This window comes from Python bivittatus, unplaced genomic scaffold (genome assembly GCF_059951505.1).
Source record: "Python bivittatus isolate LINGU-HERP-01145 unplaced genomic scaffold, Pbiv_v1 ctg000220_np1212, whole genome shotgun sequence".
Classification (NCBI taxonomy): Eukaryota; Metazoa; Chordata; class Lepidosauria; order Squamata; family Pythonidae; genus Python; species Python bivittatus.
The window spans coordinates 5,878,271-5,897,568 of NW_028277048.1; the positions used below are offsets into that span (position 1 = coordinate 5,878,271).

The 19,298-nt window shown below is 39.5% G+C and overlaps 1 protein-coding gene across 3 annotated transcripts in view; it reads left to right on the forward strand.

The window, feature by feature from the left end:
• DNMT1 (DNA methyltransferase 1) overlaps positions 1-19,298 on the forward strand; it is a 42,414-nt gene that overhangs the window by 10,156 nt on the left and 12,960 nt on the right. For all 3 annotated transcript variants that reach the window (XM_007427909.3, XM_007427910.3, XM_007427911.3), the window contains exons 6-22: positions 409-511; positions 862-902; positions 2,177-2,228; positions 3,922-4,005; positions 4,092-4,201; positions 7,947-8,065; positions 9,250-9,342; positions 9,796-9,947; positions 11,412-11,599; positions 12,559-12,748; positions 13,378-13,475; positions 14,035-14,182; positions 14,653-14,768; positions 15,698-15,902; positions 17,058-17,191; positions 17,774-17,947; positions 18,517-18,738. In XM_007427909.3, coding sequence (XP_007427971.2) covers positions 409-511; positions 862-902; positions 2,177-2,228; positions 3,922-4,005; positions 4,092-4,201; positions 7,947-8,065; positions 9,250-9,342; positions 9,796-9,947; positions 11,412-11,599; positions 12,559-12,748; positions 13,378-13,475; positions 14,035-14,182; positions 14,653-14,768; positions 15,698-15,902; positions 17,058-17,191; positions 17,774-17,947; positions 18,517-18,738 — 2,229 coding nt within the window. The remainder of the gene's footprint in view (positions 1-408; positions 512-861; positions 903-2,176; positions 2,229-3,921; positions 4,006-4,091; positions 4,202-7,946; positions 8,066-9,249; positions 9,343-9,795; positions 9,948-11,411; positions 11,600-12,558; positions 12,749-13,377; positions 13,476-14,034; positions 14,183-14,652; positions 14,769-15,697; positions 15,903-17,057; positions 17,192-17,773; positions 17,948-18,516; positions 18,739-19,298) is intronic.

Below are 19,298 nucleotides of genomic sequence, written 5' to 3' on the forward strand. Positions count from 1 at the left end.
CAGCACCGTTGTAATTTCAAATGGTCACTACACGAGGCAGTTGGTAAGCAAGGTCTACCTGTAGATGGTCTCTTCCAAGTATGGTGCAACAATGATTGAAAGCAGACCTTATTGTTACAGTATCAGGAGCATATATTATTACAGATAATATATTAGATCCACACTGGAGAGCCAAAGTATAGGCATGCATTTAGCTACATATTACGCTCTACCATAAATGACTGAGCCTGATCAGTTTTTAGAAAGAGGAACAGTTTGGGGAGAATGGAATGAAAAAGTTGGGAGAAGGATGGGACTGATCTCATTTTCCTTAGCTTTGTTTTTCTTCTCTCATTAATATGTACTATGAACAACTCCTTAGATTAATTTTTTATATTTTATGCATCCATTTTTGGTTAATCACAATAGGTCCAATAAGCGCAAATCAGATGAGGTGAATGGAGAGCTAAAACAAGAAAGTAATGCAGAAAATGAGGAGGAAGAGGAAGAGGAGGAACTGTCTGGAGAAAAGGTATGCTTGTAACTTAGTCTTCTCCCATTTGGCATCCTCTGGATGTGCTGGCTGGAACTTCCAGCTTAACCCATCTGAGGGTTAGGGAAGGCTTATGAAATCCTTTAAAAGTTTAGTTCTCTTGTCCACCTGAATACCTTACTGTGCAACATGAACCACCCAGGACAAATTAATTTTGGATTTAATATTATAGTGTTGCCCTTTTGTGAGGGAGATGTTTACTGATGCTAACCAAATCTGGCTTCAAGCTTTGAGCCGCATCTTTTTCCAGTAATTAGAAAAAAAATTAACCAACTTTTGGTTAAATTGCCAACTTTTCAATGTTTTTTGTTTTCCATTTCCTTCTCAAGGAACAAGATGAGAAAAGAATCAGAACCGAAACCAAAGAAGGGTAAGTACTGTTGACTGGACATTTGAGATCTGAAGTACTTTCCTCTCCACAGCCTTTTAGCAGTTATCCAGAACAATGACCTCAAATGTGAATAATGCAGGCAGGGATTCCTGAACTTTTAATGCAGGCGGCATTGCAAATGTTGCTTGTTGTACATTCTGTATCTTGGATTTCACTAATTTGGTGGTCTCTAGGTTTATGGAACCACATTTCCTAGAATTTTTAGCCATGCTGGAAGGAATTATTGAAGTTGTAGACCCAACCCCACTTAGATTCCTCACCTGGAAAGGGTGTTGCATTTTCTCTTTTTCATATCAACTTAAGATGTAAGGGCTGTATCCTTTTTGCATGTGATCACCCTGCAGTCATCTATTCCCCTTCAGATCTATAATATCTAGCACAGGGGTGGGGAACCTATAGGTCTACAGTTGTTGCAGAACTACATTTCTAAGCAGGCTTAGTCAGCATTAGCATGGTGTGTTGGCTGTTGTACTTTAGCAACATCAGAAGGGCCATCTCTGATCTTGTATAACTTACTGAAGTTTGGAGGAAATATCGCTGCTGTGTTTTTGCAGCAGAACATTCTTCTTCTGAGTAGAGAAAGGTAAAAGAGTAATGAAGATAGTTCCTATGTTTTTTTAAACTTTGGTAATCTTGGCTGTGTAAAAAATGGGCCCTTTAATCATACTTAGGTTCCTGTATTTAAGTAGATGTGGCACTCTATGAAATTAGCTGTGAAAACGAAATGGAGGGGGAAATTTTATATGGGTGGTAGAAAGCATGAGTAGTAGAAAGCATGGAGTTTGCAATGATTAAAAGACAGGGAATGTTATATTCCCACCAGAACAGAAAAGGCTTCTTTAATGAAAAGTTCAGCATTTGCCCAGTGCTTTATCATGTTACTCAGAGACTGGAAGTAATAATTATAGAACTGGAGCATATGCCAGTCTCTTCTGTTTCCATAATAGTGCAAATGTTACTATAGTATAGCCAGTTATCTACCTCCTTGGCAAATTTAGATTTTCCTGAGCTTCTTTGTTCAAAGAAATACAGTGCATGTACATTTAGATTTATATCCCACCTTTTGATTACAGGATGGTGGTAAGTAATCTTGCAATAAGATAAAAGGCACCACATTAATAACACCACAAATATGCTACTGTTGGTTATTGGAATCCAAGCACTTTACAAAATCTGTAACAAATTACTTAAACAATGTTATAATAGCCTGTAATTTCCCTACTTCTGTCATTATGTGTGTCCCCACTCCCCAGGTCTGAGATAAAAGAAGAGGCAAATCAGATTAAAACTGTCACTCCTGTTAAAGTAAGTAGACATTTTGTTTTTGTGGGTTTTGTTTGTTTAATGAATAAAAAAATTGACTAAACTACTTACCTACACTTTATTTGCTAAAATGAAGCTGAATGTTGAAAGCAGTTTGGTGCAGATGGTACCCTCTTGGATAGTAAACCATACTGCATATATATATATTTGGCTGAGAAACATGTTTTAATTACCTGTCGCTGCCATTGTTTTGGTGAAAGCTATTAAATGTTCACCAAAACATGAACATTTTTGGCCAAAAATATAATAGCAAAAGTTCTAAAGGACTCCCATATACTACGTAAAACTTTATGAGAAATGGTCAGAATCTGCTCAGTATTTGAGTAAGAAGAGGAGCAAGGTACAACCATCTTAACTGCATGGTGAGAGGCTATAGATAATCATGCTGCTATTTGCTAATGGTTGTTTTATTGTGTGCTTAGCAATGTTTCTTTGTAAGTTGCTCTGGAAATATTTGGCATTACCTCCTGCCTGTCATTGGTAAACAGTCAGCCCTTCCCAACCTGATGCCTTTCAACTCCTGCAATTCTCCAGCTAACATGAACATTGTAGTACAATATATCTGAAAGGCACAAGCTTGGAGAAGCCTGAAATAATCTACAGTTACTGAAACTAAACAATCACATTAAATCATAATGTGAATGATTTTACATTCACTTTTACATTAAGTGAAAGCCAATGCATAAATTCAGCTGTGTTGCTTGTACTCTATAGATTATGGCTTGTTAACCATCCATGGCTAAAACAAGCTATGGCTTAGTACAATACCTGAACCTACAGCAAAATTTATGGTTCTTGGAATCTACCCTCTGAGCAGCAATAATTCTATGCGCTCTGTAAAATTCTTGAATTTACAAAAAAACATATTACTTTTTTTAATTTTTCAAAAAAAATACACTGCTATGCAATGTGTCCCTGTCAATGTGTTCTCTAGCTTTGTGGATGGGTGTGCTTTTAAATACCATTGCCCTCTGTTTGTGTGAAGTAGTAATTACATAGTATTTGAAAATAACATTAACCTATTATAAAATATCTGGGTTCCTGATTACCTCAGTTCAGTCTTCTAGCTGTGTACTTTTTCTACAACATTTACTTAAGTCTCCTTTCGGAATGCTAATACCACATCTCTGATTCACCTCCACACAAGAGCATCTCAATTCAATGTGGTATGTTTTTGTAAAATGGTAAATTTGATTATTTATAAAAGAAGCTTACAGAGCAGCACAGGAATTTCAAAAGCTATTTGATTTTATCGTCTGTTCTCCATAAATACCTTGGGTCCACTTTAATTTGGAGGAAAACAGAACAAGCTGGCAACTAAATACATAAATATTTTAGAGCAGCTAGGGTTAAAATCATCTTAGGGTTCTTCATTAAAGCAAAGGTGGGTAATGCCACATGTAGCCCCTCAAGTGCCATCCTGTGACAGCTGGAATGCCCTGCATCTGCCACTGAAATTCAGCAGCGTGCAAAGACCCATCCCTGAATTAAAAGGCAGCAAGTACTGAAAAGCAGAGTATTTGTGCATTCATGTAAACTGCAATATGTTAATTACATGTTCCAATATATTGCTCTCAAAATTAGATTCAGCAGAGATTCCTGAAATCATGAGACATTTCTGATGTCCTTGATTCTGGACAGAGTTAAAGTTTTCTGTCATGCCTTTTTCTTCTAGACGACCCCTCCCAAGTGCATTGAATGCAGGCAGTACTTGGATGACCCTGATCTGAAGTTCTTTCAGGGGGATCCTGATGATGCAGTAAGTCAGTCCACTTTGCAGATGAAAGTCAAAACTTTCTCATTTGAATGTTGTCAGAATGAAGACAAAATATTCTGTTTTCCTAGTTGGATGAACCAGAGATGTTGACAGATGAACGCCTGTCCATTTTTGATGCCAATGAAGATGGATTTGAGAGCTATGATGACCTGCCCCAGCACAAAGTGACATTTTTCAGGTAAAACTTCATTCAGATTCACTGTAAAGTGTAGATTGGAAGGTGCTTTGGGGAGATTAAAAACCCCATGGATTTTTTTTCTCATTAAGTAAGCTTCTGCTAACAAGTTTTTTATAGTAATTTTATTAAAGATTACAATTTACAACAATAAAACTTATACAAACTGAAAAAAGAAAAGAATAGAAAGAAAAAATAGAAGGTGTGGAAAAGAAAAAGAGAGAAAAAAGGGAAAGAAAAAAGAAAAGAAAAAAATAGTAAAGAAAAAGAGAAGAAATATATAAAGATGTGACTTCGCCTTCATCCCAGCATATAAACAATTTTAGTAACTTATCACCTTCTCTTAAAATACAACAAATGATCTCTTCTTCCCACATCACATCTCTTATCTATAAACAAATCCATAAAACCTCGTCATTTCAGTCCTGATGTCAGCAAAGATCCATTAAGGGTTACCAGAGATAACAACATATCTATTTTATCCTTGATCAAATAAACCAACTTTATATTCTTTCCTTTTACTTCTAACAATCTTGATCTTTAGACCCTTCAAATAATGTCCTATTATTTATTTTCATTTTTTTCTTTGTCCCTTCTCGCAAAATTCTTCAAAGCTTTAACAAGCCTCTTTTGTAAATCCAATATAGAAAAATTATCCAGGTCACTCTCTTGGTTTGTTATTTGTATATCCCTTTTAACTATGAAGACATCAGCCGGTTTCTTTCATATGTCCATATAACATCTTTTTCCATGTCATTCTCGTAGCCTGTCATTTTAAATTCTGCCTTTTAAATTCTTAAAAACTTTCAACTCAATCATGTCAGGTAATACTTCTCCCTCTTCCATAGCATCTTTTAAATACGGTCCATCTTTAGAGGCAGACACTCTTAAAATTAACTTCTAGGTCTTTTGTTCAAAAACATCCTTCAATATGTCCAATGTTAAAATATTTTGCTTCATTTTGTATTAGTAAGTTGAGTTTGAGCGTTCTTCTTTAATTGTAATCTTTAGTTCTTTCTAGGTCCCTCTAGTGTCCAATTTTTAAAGTCTTATCTTATTATGTTTTTTTAAAGAATTCAAAACAAAAGCATTTTCCCACTGGAAAGATTCTTTATAATTAATTCCAAAATTTTATTTCAAATTTATGTAGACCCTTAGTCCATTTGTAACTTTCTAAAATCAAACTTTTAATCACCCTTTTGCGGTTTATTGCAGAAAAAAAAATTAAGTCCTTAAACTTGTATTTAAAACTTCTTTTGCTAAGGATTGAAGGAAACTCACTCAGTGCTGTAAAACTTATCAATTCAAAGGTTCCTAATAGCTGAAAAGCAGTTAAAAGCAATTTCCAAAAGTGATTATGCGAACCCATAATCCTTTTAAAGGCACCGACCGTGGTTTGAACGAGGTAGCTATTCCCTTGTCTCCCAGGGCTCTAAACCTGCCAGAGACCGCTGTCATGTGGTCTACTCACAGGGAGCAACTGTGGAACACTAGTGGGCAATTTCAAGTCTTCTCCTTATCCAGAGAGGAATTACAAAGAGCCAGTCTACTCGCCAGCTCTTCATTCTGCTGCAGTCATCAGCTTCACTTTTCGTCATCAGTTCACCATTTCTTCCCCAGAACGGCTTCTGCTAACAAGTTTGAATGAGGATTCTGCTCATAAAGTATTTAGGAAAGAGGATTTATATGGACAGGTAGATAGTCAGAAAGGAAACAGGTAATAGCTTCGCTTTAAAAGTTTGTAAAGTCTAGTTCCTTCCAGCCCAGAGAGCCGTGCTATTACAAATGAGAATCTACTTGACTGTCTGCTGGATAAAATAGTTGACAGTGATTTGGGGTGGGATTTAAGATACCAGAATTGGAAGTTAGTTTTGAAAAAGCTGGAAGAATGGCAAAGACATGAAATGTCCATCTTAAGTGCATACTGACATAAAAGAAGCAATCCTAGATCAGATTAAATGCCTGTCTGGTCCAGCATTCCATTCCCATAATGGCCATCCAGATGCTACCAGCAGGATGTGAATGCAATAGCATCATCCCACTTAATTTCTCCAGATACTGACATCAAGAAGTTTACTGCCTCTAATGTTGGAGACAATAAATATATACCCAAGCATAACTAGTAGCACCAAGGCCTCCATAAATTTGTATCATCTTTGAAAGTCATGGGTGATCAGTATTGTAACTTGTAATAAAACTTGTGCTTATTAAATCCATGCCTTAATTAAACAATGAAGATGTACTTCATTTTATCTATTTTGACTCTCCCACTACTCATCTTCACTGAATGATTCTGATTTGTGAGAGACAGAAACATCTTGTCTACTTTCTTCATATCATGTACTGTATACTTTTATAAATCTCTCATGTCCTTCCCCTTTATTACTTGCCTGTTTTCTAAGATAAAAAGGCCCAAATATTTTGTCATTAGTGAAGTACTGTGGCTCATTGATCATTTTGGTTGCCCTTTTCCAGATCTACAATATCCTTTTTGAGGTATAGTGTTCAGAAAGATATACAGTATTCCATATGTGATCTCACCATATATTCTTATAATTCTTATTATCATATTGGAGATTTGATGTTCAGTTCTTTTTGGACAGCTGGGCTTAATAATCAAAGTATTTTTCTTGAGCAAACCCCAACATGAATTTGGCTGGATGGATGGACAGACAGACAGACAGATTGATTGATTTGTCCCAGTATGCATTACTTTAAACTTGTTTAGATTAAGTTGAACTTGCCCTTTTAATGTTCTTTCTCCCTGTTTCAGGGATGGGTAATTCTGATTCCCAAGTCCCCTTTCGGCAGTCCTTCTAAGCCCCTTCTAAGCATGAGTGCTGAAAACTGCAGTTTCCCATCAGTTTGCAGAGATGAAAACTTAATATAAGGCCTAAAATAGATATATACAACAATTGACATGACTAATGGAGATTGTTACTGATACCCACTGGTATAGTTCTTACTGTCTGAGTGCAAGAAGACTGTGGACAAGAATGGAGGGTTGGCAAGATGGGGTCCATAGGTGTCATAATATACGCAACACAATTATATGGTGTTAAGAACTTCCAAATCTTTTTTTCCCCCAGTTAAAAAGAGAGGGAGGGTTGGATAGATTTAATGTCCAAAATCATGCCAAATAAACAAAAAAATACTTGAAACAAAACCATTTGTTTTTTGATATTTGAGATCTGCAAAATTATACAGTGGTACCTGCCCCATGAAAATAGCATAAATTTAAAATAATGCAGGAAATGTCTCCAGTCTGAAGTTCTACTTGTGCTAGCAAGGGGAAATGAAGGTTTTCTGGGTGGTGTAGAATGGTCTTCCAGTGAGAGGACCTTCCCTGCCGATACAAGGCTGCATTCTTGGATCAAAGCCAGAGTCTACAGCAGAGTCTGGTTCCTGCCCAGCTGCACAATGTGAATTTTGCAAGCTGCTTAGATTTGTTTTGATGCAAGTGATAAAAGCCCTTGTAAATACACAAACATGCTCTCCTCATGGCCATCATTCACTTTCCCTAACTTATTCCACCTTTACCTATTCTCTTTCTGTCACCACTTCCTTTGATTCTTCGCTGCAAAGGCACAGGTCCTTAGTTGACATGTATATTGCCTTGTTATATGGGAACTGTTCTGTGTATATAGTAATATATATATATATATATGTTGGCTGTAGGTTTGTATTTGGCTATAATAAATAGCAAATGTACAATTGATCAAAATCAACCATTACATTCTCTCTACAGTGTATATGATCGAAAAGGTCATCTGTGTCCATTTGATACTGGTCTCATAGAAAGGAATATTGAACTCTACTTCAGTGGTGCTGTGAAGCCAATATATGATGATAATCCTTGCCTGGATGGTAAGAGAAACAGGGGCTTCCTTGGTGCAAGGCTAAGGAAGTAAGATTCCTATATCTTTATCCAGTTACTATTTTGCAGCCTGAGGTTTGTGTAAAATCTGACTCTCTAGAATTTCCAGAATGGGGATCAGTTTCCTCCTGGCTGTAAGTTCTTGGATTTCCAGAAGCTTCCAGCTGACCGTAGCTAACAGATGGAATCTTTTAAGTCATCATCTTCAGATATATTAAAAAGTATTTATCTCATGTAATATTTGCATCAGTGAAAAACTGATGCCTGGGTGACCTTGGGCCAGTCACTCTCTCTCAGCCCTAGAAAGGAGGCAAGGGCAAACCACTTCTGAAAAACCTTGCCAGGAAAACTGCACGGACTTGTCCAGGCAGTCACTGGGAGTCAAAAACTGACTTGAAGACACCAAAAAACCCCCAAAAAACCCTCATGTCAAGTAGACAGGAACTACTTCCACATTTTATAAGACATTGAAGAATTGGGCCTTTCAGTTTCAAAAAGCAATAAATAAATAAACACCTGGAAAGGAAGTTAGGAACTATTGCCATTTTACACCACAAAAAGCCAAAGTGACACTTAATGTGTGTTGCTTGTATCATTTGGGACAGAAGTTCAGAAGCTTTGTTTCAATTAAAACTTGAGATCTGAGACTTTTCAAGAGCAAGCCAAAGACAAATCAGCGGACAGAGCTCACACTAAACTCAAGTATATATTTGGGGACTAAACTGAAAACTTGCAGGTAGACCAAGAATTTTTAGACTTCTAGGGTAGGAATATGCAACCTCTTTTGGGCCAAGGGTATAGTTGCACTTTGAGTGGTCTCCTAGGACCAAGACAATTTCAATTAACACAATCATTTCCTAATCATTTTTACCACATTAAAAATCACAGTGTGATTTGCAACAGTTCCGGGAGCCATGCTGAAAGCACCGGGATTGCATATGGTGTGGTTAGATTGTGCATCTTTGTCCTAAAAGAAAGCAAAGAGTGAGAAAATATCAAGGTCATTTCCACTACTCAGAGTTGTACACATATATCTGATCTGATAATTAAGTTATAAAAAGTTGGAAATTTACTAATACTCGAGAAAAGTGGAATAAATATTACAATAACAATAATAGTCTCGAAAAGCATGGAGATGGGTTAAATTTCCTTTTTGTTTCTGTTACTGTTTCAGGTGGTGTCCGAGCCAGAAAAATGGGCCCCATCAATGCTTGGTGGATCACTGGTTTTGATGGAGGGGAGAAGGCTTTAATTGGCTTCACCACAGGTAAGGTCATTGGGGCAAGTTGGAGAAACCATTGGCAGGGCTTGATTCTCAGAGGCGTCAGTTGTGTTTCTCTTACATGCTGGGTTCAAAGTGTATTGGGCTGCAGTCAGGCAGACAGAACTGAGTCTGGCTGAACCAAAACATTCTTCCATGCTTCTGCTATCCTTCCCTAACACACCTTCCACATTGCAATCTGTTTAAATGCTCTAGTATAGTAGAAACAACAACTCTTCTAAATTCACAATTATTTTGCCACCTTGTGCTTGTTTCATCCAATGAAGGGCATATGCTCCCAGGCTTAATATGTATGTTCTTTGGGAAAGGTACAAAGCAGCTGATTGCAATCCATAGTTATGTGTTTAGAACTTCGAAAATAATAGGTTGTGTTCCCAGTTATATGTATGTTTTCACCCAGGTCCCGTTAACTGGACGTGCATTTGCATTGTTTTCTAGCCTTTGCAGATTACATCCTGATGGAACCTAGTGAGGAATATGCTCCCATCTTTGCACTGATGCAGGAGAAAATTTACATGAGCAAGATTGTTGTTGAATTCTTGCAGAACAATCCTGATGTCAGCTATGAGGACTTGCTGAATAAGATAGAGGTTAGTCTGACTAAGCAAGGAAACTTCATTTTTCGTCTGATGTAAAAGAAGATGCCAATATAGTGATTGTTCTCAGAATGCATAACACCAGACTGTGAAGCTGTAGATACAATACTTGGCTTATCAGGTCTTTGCTTCCCAAATGTAGCAAGAGAGCTAGATGACCTTGACAGAAATATACAAGAACTGTTACCTAGGCAAAATGGGCTGAAGACTGATGTCAGCTCAGCTAGGTAGAGCTGACTAGGAAATCAACTCTACAGGAAGATTACAACTATAATTTATTGAGGTAACCTATACTAATAGAATGCTGCAAGTCTGATTGTGCTTTCCCTCTCCTCCTTCTTATACCCCAGTGAATCAAGGAGGTGTTTGCCTGAGCTGTTTCCAAATATTATTTTGCTTCTCAGGACTTAAAGAACGTTTCAGCCCTCAGATCATGGAATGCTGTCACCAATCAGAATAAAAGGAAATGAATAGGATGGGCCCCTTGCTTCAAGTTCTTCTGAAGGTGGGAAAGCTGTTGCCCTTTAGATCTTGCTGAACTACAACTTTCTACAGCTTCAGCCAGCACGGTTAATGAGGGGTGCTTGGAACTTGATTTCAGCAATATTTGATGGGCCTCAGTTCCCTATCCTACCATACATTTACTTTACAAGAACTTGTAGTTGTTAAGGCACCAGGCAAGAAACCAGGAGACCGTAAATTCTAGTCCTGCCTTAGGCACAAAGCCAGACGGGTGGCTGTGGGCCAGTCATTCTCTCTCAGCCCTAGTAAAAATGAAAGGGCAAACCACTTCCAAAAATGTTGCCAAGAAAACTGCAGGATTTTGTGCAGGCAGTTGAGAGGAGTCAAGACTGATTCAAAGGGACCAAATATATATATATCTACCTACCTACCTACCTACCTACCTCATCATCAATGCTATGGGGTAGGGTTTTTTCCATAACTGCATTTTGCCGTAGCGGTATTCTATTTCTAAAAATTTACTTTCATTAAATAAATTGAAGGATCCATTGTGTTGCTAACTGAATTGGACAGTTACAAAATGGTAACAAGAGTTTCTTTTTCCTGATACTGTAGTTAAAAAGCGTAAGTATTTGGGGTCACAAAGTTAGTGAATGTAAATATCCTGCTTTTTCTTTAAGGAATTGAAGGTAGTATATAATACTAGCCAGCTTCCCTGTTTGTATCTTATAACATTACTGTGTGTTGGACTGGCCTGAGAAAAAGCCACCTGGTAAAATGGGGATTTGAACCTGGGTTTCCTCAGTCTTAGTCCAGTAATGCATCCCCTCCTCCAAGCTGCCTTTCCCAAATCCTGAGCAGCTTTTGAAGATCAGGAACCTGAGAAAAGAGATGGAACCTGTGTTGGGGGCTGGGGGGAGGCAGCTCATTTATGCCGTTTCTCCTGCATAGTCTTCTGAAAACCATAGTTGGGTTCCTGCTTCTCATTCTCTCCAGACCACCGTTCCTCCTGCCGGACTGAACTTCAACCGTTTCACTGAAGATTCCCTTCTGCGACATGCCCAGTTTGTAGTGGAGCAGGTGGAGAGCTACGATGAGGCTGGGGACAGCGATGAGCCTCCAGTCCTCATCACGCCCTGCATGAGGGACCTGATTAAGCTGGCAGGAGTCACCCTGGGGAAAAGGTAGGAGGCTGTTGGATTGTCTGTGGGTTCGCTGGCTCCAGAAAAGTGCCTATCTTGCAACAAACACCTTCTCAACGTTGGTCTGGCTTTAAGCAATAGCAAATTCTGTACCCACAAGGTTTTACAAAATGTATATTGGTCAGCATTTGGAAATACATCAAGTCATGAAATAAACTAACATATGAAAGAAAAGCTTATCTCAGGAAAACCTTCAGTTTTCAGAAGTCTACAAAGAGGACAAAGTGAACAAAAGGGATTGGAAGAAGAAACTGTAATGATATAGTACTTCTGATTGGAAAGATAAAGCAATTTGAGGCAATGTTTCATTATGGGAAAGTGCATAAACTGAATTTCAGTTTTTCTCGCATTCAGAAAGTTACGGCTTTCTGTAGCTATTTCATACATCCAGAATATGTAACTTCCTTTCCTTTTCTCAGTGTTGATGGTGTCTTCTGTTTTCAGCATTAACTTCTTGCCTGTCTGCTTTGACTGAGCAGACAAGAATGAAGAGATATACCCAGCCAGCCTGAGCTCCTTTTAATACAAAATGTTAAATCATTCTAAAATAATTCCAATCAATGAATGTATAATTATTCGGTGAAAATGATGTATTTTTTTTAATCCTCCAAAATACTCTAATAAGCAAACTAAACTATATATAGTATTATAAAGTAACAAAGTAACAAGGTATTGGTAAAAGATGCTACAATTTAAGTACTGGTTCCTGTACCTTTTAATATTTCCCTAAATTTAATTATTTTTAAGAAATGACTCCTCCTTTTTCCCCATTGCTTCAGAATTTCCAGAAGTGTTGCATATCTAACGAGGACAGGCTGTTCTAACCATTTTGAAGCAGCTCTAGTGCTTCATTCTGTCCCATGGTTTTGTGCTGCACGGTGTCTGGCACCCAAATAAGTCCCCCAAGGGCCTAATTCTTCCCTCTTGTTGCCTCTCTCCAGACGAGCTGCAAGGAGACAGGCTATCAGGCATCCCACCAAGATCGACAAGGATAAAGGGCCCACCAAGGCCACCACAACCAAGTTGGTCTACTTGATCTTTGACACCTTCTTCTCTGAGCAAATAGAGAAGAATGAAAAAGAAGAAGACAAGGAGAATGCTACAAAGCGGCGGCGCTGTGGAGTCTGTGAGGTAGCTCAACAGGGAGAAGGCGCTGCTGGTTAGGTGGAGGGGGCTTACGTGGCTGTCTTGAGGCTCCAGCATTCAGAGTAGAGGTTCTGTGTCTTCCACTACTGTCTGATCCCTTTTTTATTTTTGGCCTATTAGGCGCATTCACATTCTGGTATAAAGTATTTATTTTACATTTTATATTTTACCACTGCATTGCTCCTAGCCAGAATGCCCCAAATTCTGCAAGAATTCAGCTGTCAGGTTCACAATATAGTCCACCAATTAAAATCAACCTTTCCTGGGATTTTCCTTACACGTTGCATGAATTTGAAGCATGACAGTAAGGAACTGCTCTTTCTTGCCTCTGATTTTATTCTAAATTTTATTCTAAAGTTTTTAGGTCAGTTAGTAATCTCCATTAATAGCAGGGAGGTCAGCATTTCCTGTCTCTTATAAGATAGTGTCATTAGATAGCCTGATGTAATAAAGTTGATTTGGATTGTAAGATTTTATCCTGTCCTTAAAGCATGCAGTAGTGCTCATTCAACAACAGTTTCCAAGTGAACAAGCCACGTTTGAAGGAAATTAGGCCACCATCAGAACAATTCTTCTGTTGATCCAGGTGCGTGTTTTTTTCTTTCTTTTTCCAGGTTTGCCAGCAGCCAGAGTGTGGCAAATGCAAAGCTTGCCAAGATATGATTAAGTTTGGTGGGAGTGGAAAGTCAAAACAAGCCTGCCTGCATCGGAGGTAATTATTACTTTTATTTTCATGGGCCAGTATTGGGGGCAGAGGAGGATTAAGTTGTTAGTGGGAAGGGCAGTCTGACAAGCATTTCATTAGTTGGTTTATGATTAAGATTGTTCCTTCCTCGGCTTCATAACTATTGAAAAGTTTACCTTGAAGAAGTCAGGTTTGGGAGGAAAATTCTGAAACTCCCTCCCAAGAGAAGCCTGCTTCCACTGGATCATTGGGGCTGGTAGGGGAGCAAAATATATGTTATGTTTCACCAGGCTTTTGGCAACAGATGGCTTATGAACTAGGGACATTTTTCCCAACCTGTTATCTTCCAGATGTGTATGATTGCAATGCTCAGAATGGTTCAGCCAGAATGGGAGCATTGTTTGCTTATCTAGAGCAGTGTTTCTCAACCTTGCCAAATTTAAGATGTGTGGACTTTAACTCCCAGAATTCCCCAGCCAACAAGCTTATAGAACTTAATGGCTCTTCTTTGAGAAGATGGGAGGCTAAATTGCTGGGCTTTTTACTTGTCAGCTTCATACACATTTTTCTCTTAACGTGGCTTTAGGTGCCCCAACCTAGCTGTGAAAGAAGCTGATGAAGATGAAGAAGTGGACGATAACATTCCTGAAATGCCCTCACCCAAAAAGATGCTGCAAGGGAGGAAAAAAAAGCAAAGCAAGAATCGAATTTCCTGGGTGGGAGACCCTGTCAAGGTATGCTTTCTGTGTGAGAAATAACACTAGAATTTAGTTCCATTTTAAGCCGTACATCTGGCAAGGATCCTCTTGAGTTTCACAGCTGTTATCCAAGTTTTGCGTAAATGGATTGGGAAATAGACAACATGCATGAGGGGCTGATAGTCCTAGATGGTTTTCCGCATCATTTGCAGTTGAAATCCAGTTTTTGCCTTTTTAAAATTATTATTATTAGTAGTAGTAGTAGTAAATATACTAGGACCACAAACCTACTCTATCACAAGATTTTAATCTGAGCTATTCTGGAAACTGAAGGCCTTTACTCCTGACTGGTTTTTTTCATTCGTAATACAGTATTAGCAGGGCAAACTTATAATTCCTTTTCTGCTGATATTTAGTGATACACTGACGGCGAGAGAGCAAATACAGCCTAGGATTTATCATGCTTTTTTTTTCCTGTACCATTTTTGTTTCGTTGTTGTCTGCAGAGTGATGGTAAGAAGGATTACTACCAGAAAGTGTGCATTGATTCAGAGACTCTGCAAATTGGTGATTTTGTTTCTGTGAGCCCTGATGACCCCACAAAGCCTCTCTATCTTGCAAGGTATGTCAATTTGGAGATAAATGCATGTACTTCTGAACTAAGGTAGAACTATAGGTAAAGGCATTGGACTGGGACCTGATTTCAGACTTGAGTTCTTTCATAAAGACTATCCAAGGACTGTGGAGTTTGTCTGTAATGGGGGGTGAGGGGGAGGCTCTAGTCTAAGGTACCTGGAATGAAGCCCTATCAGGCACACTTATTTCTGAGTAAGTATGCACAAAGTGTATTACCTAGATAAATAAAAATACCGTGGAACAGATTGATTGTATGTTTTGTATTATGCTACATTTCTTTGTATGTTGTTCAAAGAGATTATCTGTTATGATCTTTGCATTTTGCTTTTTGATAGTCAGAAACTTCGTTGTGTAACTGACTGTATACATCATGCTAAGCCATGGCTGCTTTAAATAGGGGGATGGAGACTTTTTGCAGAAACCACTGTGAGCTGGATTTACACACCACCCAATGTCAAAACCAAACCAACCTTATTGCAGCTTAGTACAAGGGGTGGACCAGGCTTCATGTCTGAAATAGTTGCAAGGTAGTGGCTGTGAAACTGAACAGTGACATTTCGTGCTCACTTGGTGGCCTTATGTAAGCCCTACTCTCTCAGCCTCAGCACATTCCAATCCCCTTATGGGCCACAATAGGCAAATACAGCTCTACTCTTATAAAACTATCCGTAAAGGATGATGAAGGCGGTCTGGTATGCTTGACATGCACAGGCTCGAGTGGTAAGATCTGGAAAGCCGTCTTCTCCCAAACCTAAGTGCTCTTCTAAGTATTATCAGCCAATCATTCTTCTGGAAGCACTTTGGGTAAAGCAGATTCCCCAACAATGGGAAATCCTTCAGTAAATGTGATGTTTGTATCCCTGTTGAACCAATGTTCTGCCTTTCTCTTTCATCTGCCCCACCACCTTCCCCTAGAATCACGGCCATGTGGGAAGACCCCAGCGCTGGGCCAATGTTCCACGTTCACTGGTTTTGCCGTGGCACTGACACTGTATTGGGAGCAACATCTGACCCGCTGGAACTTTTCTTGGTGGACGAGTGTGAAGATATGCAGCTGTCTTACATCCACGGCAAAGTCAATGTTCTTTATAAGGCTCCTCCGGAGAACTGGTCCTTAGGGGTACGTTGAATCATCTCACTACTTTGGCACCTATTTATTTACAATATTAATTTATTTGTTAGGGTTACATCCTGACTTTCATACAGTAGCTCAAGGTAGCATACAGAGCACACCCTCCTCACTTTTTTTCCCCACAGCTAAAGCCAAAGGAGGACTCCCTTTCTGAGGCTATGGTTTTTCTTTGTGTGTGGTGTTTTTTGTTTTTTTGTTTTTGTTGGCTGCATGATGGATGATGATAATGCTATGACAGCAGTGGAAGAGCTTAGAGACAGATTTCAGCTTCCCTTTTTAAAATCATTTTGTGGGGATGATGGGCATAGTAAAAGAAGCATATAAAGCCTTTCTGGAGGTTTTCTATATTGCTTTATTATCTCCCCTCTCATCCCCGGAGATTGCACTGTGTTTGGTACCTGGCTGGTCACGTGATTCAGGGGTTGTGCTGGTGAGCTGCAGTGCAGGGCACTGATTGCTTATTGGAGAACGCCTGTATCTTCCCTAGTCCAACCCAGCAGCAGTTCACAGCCTGAGGAACTGACTGACCTCTTCCATACATCTCTTTTTCCTTTGCCTGGCTCCAGCTCTTAAGGCAGGGCTTGGCAGGCTCCCTTTGCTCGCAGCCCCTGACACCATAGCCATTGCAATTTGGACCCCTGCCCGTTGGGCTCCTGCAGTCCCTCTCATGCATGAGTATGGTTACTGACAGCAGTGACACCCTGTCACGGGTGAGCCTACCTCAGGTGCAGGTTATAAAAATTGGCCTTACCCTGGGGCACCCGTCTGTTGGGTTGCTGTCAGGATAAGCTCAACATGGATGCAAATGAGAGGCTGACAGGTACAGTCAGTAGAAGGCCAACATACAAGTCGTGGCAGAGGAACCAGATAAGGAAGTAGACCTGGTGAGCTTTGCTGGGCTGTGTGTTGACTCCTGACTTGCTTATTCTGATTCAGTGCAGAAGTTAATTAATTCTAATATGCAGTAAGAAATCAAGAGCAGTCTTTCTGGTAGATGGCATTAAAACACAGAGCTCCAGGCCTCTACCTCTCTTCTGCCAACTTCTCTCTTAACTGTAGTAGGTTCTGTGTCTCTGCAATAATTGGATAATTGGTATGTTGTTGTTTTTCTTTCTCCTCCTCCTGCCTCAAATATTCTCATAGGGAGGACTTGATGTGGAGATCAAAATGGTGGAAGATGATGGCAGGACCTATTTCTACCAAATGTGGTATGACCAAGAGTATGCTAGGTTTGAGAGTCCACCAAAGATCCAGCCCACAGAAGACAACAAACACAAGTTAGTGCACAAGACTAAATGGCGTGGGAACCTGAAGATAAAATATATAAATGTGCAGATTTCTACATAATCCCAAATCTATTTGAGACAGTGTCTACGTTAGGCTCCACTCAAGAGTTGCAAAATAGCATGCAGGGATTCAATCTCAAGAACTGTTAATCAGGTTGCACTCGGCTTTCTCCCAAAGATTGCTGGGATAAAGAAAGGAGCCTTTATATTTTTGAAAACATATAAAAGTTTCCATTCTTAAATTCCTTGTCAGATGGAAGACAGAAAAAATAAATCAAAAAGCAAAACCTAGGCAGTTTTGTGTGAGATTATTTGAGGTATTAGAAGGCAAAAGGAGCAACTGGCAGTAAATCAAGTAGCATTAACAAGAGGTGAGGACATATACCCTCAAAAAATGCTCATGTACTGCATGATATTAGATTGCGGTGGTGTTTTATCTGCTTTGAATTGTTTGTACAGACTTGGAAATGCCAGCAGGGAGGTGGGTGGGCAGGGAGGTAGTGAGGTGATTTGACGGTTTTGTACATTTTTCTGGTTTCCCCAATCCAAAACAGGTATCTGCTTCCCTTCCAGGTTTTGCATGAGTTGCGCTCGTTTGGATGAGGCAAGGCAGAAGGAGATCCCCAGAGTCCTTGAGCCTCAGGAGGAATCAGAAGGAAAAATGTTCTATAGCATGGCAACAAAAAATGGGGTGCAGTACCGGGTGGGAGATGGAGTTTTCCTTCTACCAGATGCCTTCCAGTTCAGGTTGGTTCTTAAGCTGATTTCACCTGGAACAAGAAGAGGGTTCGCTTTGGAGAGGGTTAGTACACCAAGTCAGAGTTAAGAAATGGATCGGTGATGCCCAAAAAGACAAATGCTTTTAAAAATAGTGTATAATTTGGGGGTGAATAGTTTAAATTTCATTTCATAAGGAGAGTTAAATTTATTTCCTGAGGAGAGTTAAACTGTGATTCATTTAAGGGTCCATTGTTGTAACAGGATATATCTATCAGAAAAGTATTAGAGATTTTTCAGGAGGGTGGGGCGAATAAAAGCCCAGTCACTTGAGTAGCAAACTGGTGGGGGAGGAGGTTTGGAAGGTTTTAACTCAGTAGCATTTCCGTATTTAAAGTAGTTCAAGAATGCAATTAGTCTGGTTAAAAAGCAGGTGATAGAAGAATTAATTCACCCATCAACTGCCTTGGAAATCAATTGTTTGCCTGTAAATTCATGTCAGCATAAATCATTTGATTGAATATCCATGGCCTGAAAGGAAGTAGGAAACGCCTCCAGTTCACAGAACCTTTTTCTTTCTCATTTTTCCTTCTCACTAGCCTGAGGCTGACCAGCCCAACCAAACGCCAGAAGAAGGAAGCAGTCAACGAAGAGCTTTATCCTGAGCATTACCGCAAATATTCTGAATATATCAAAGGGAGCAACCAAGATGCACCTGAACCGTACCGCATTGGCCGAATCAAGGCAATCTACTGCAACATCCGCAGCAGTGGCAGGCCCAACGAAGCTGAAATCAAACTGCATGTGTACAAACTTTATAGGCAAGTCACCATTAGCATCTTGTTGGTAGCTGAGTGGAAAAGAATTTCCAGTTGACCTTCGTGTACCGTGGAGAGACAGCAGCACGATAAACATAATTAGATACATGATCCACACTGAAGTGGGTTTCTGTATGCATATCACTAGATGGAAACCATGCTCCAATAACTTAGGGCAAAGACCTAGCAGCCTGGACTGTCCAGGTGGAGCTGAACTCTCTTAAATAAATAAAATGGGTCACATGGCAGCATAGAAATTTTACTGCTACAAGGGTATGATGACCAGGACAGACTAAAAACAGAATAAGCTAGCTTGGGGTTTTTTAAACTGTGTTTGAATTTGATGGGTTCCATGCAGAGACTAAGGGCAAAAAAAAAAAAAAGTTCACTCAAATGCAACCAGGGGTGACCATAGCAATTTTTCTAAGATACGGTAGAACCAGTGGGGCTTGTCACCTGGCATTCAGAAGCCCTCTCCCCTGGTGAAGGGGGGGAGGTGTTGTGGTCATGACAACTCATTGCTTTGCTTCTTGATCAGAAGTTCCAGGAATCTGGGGGTTTAA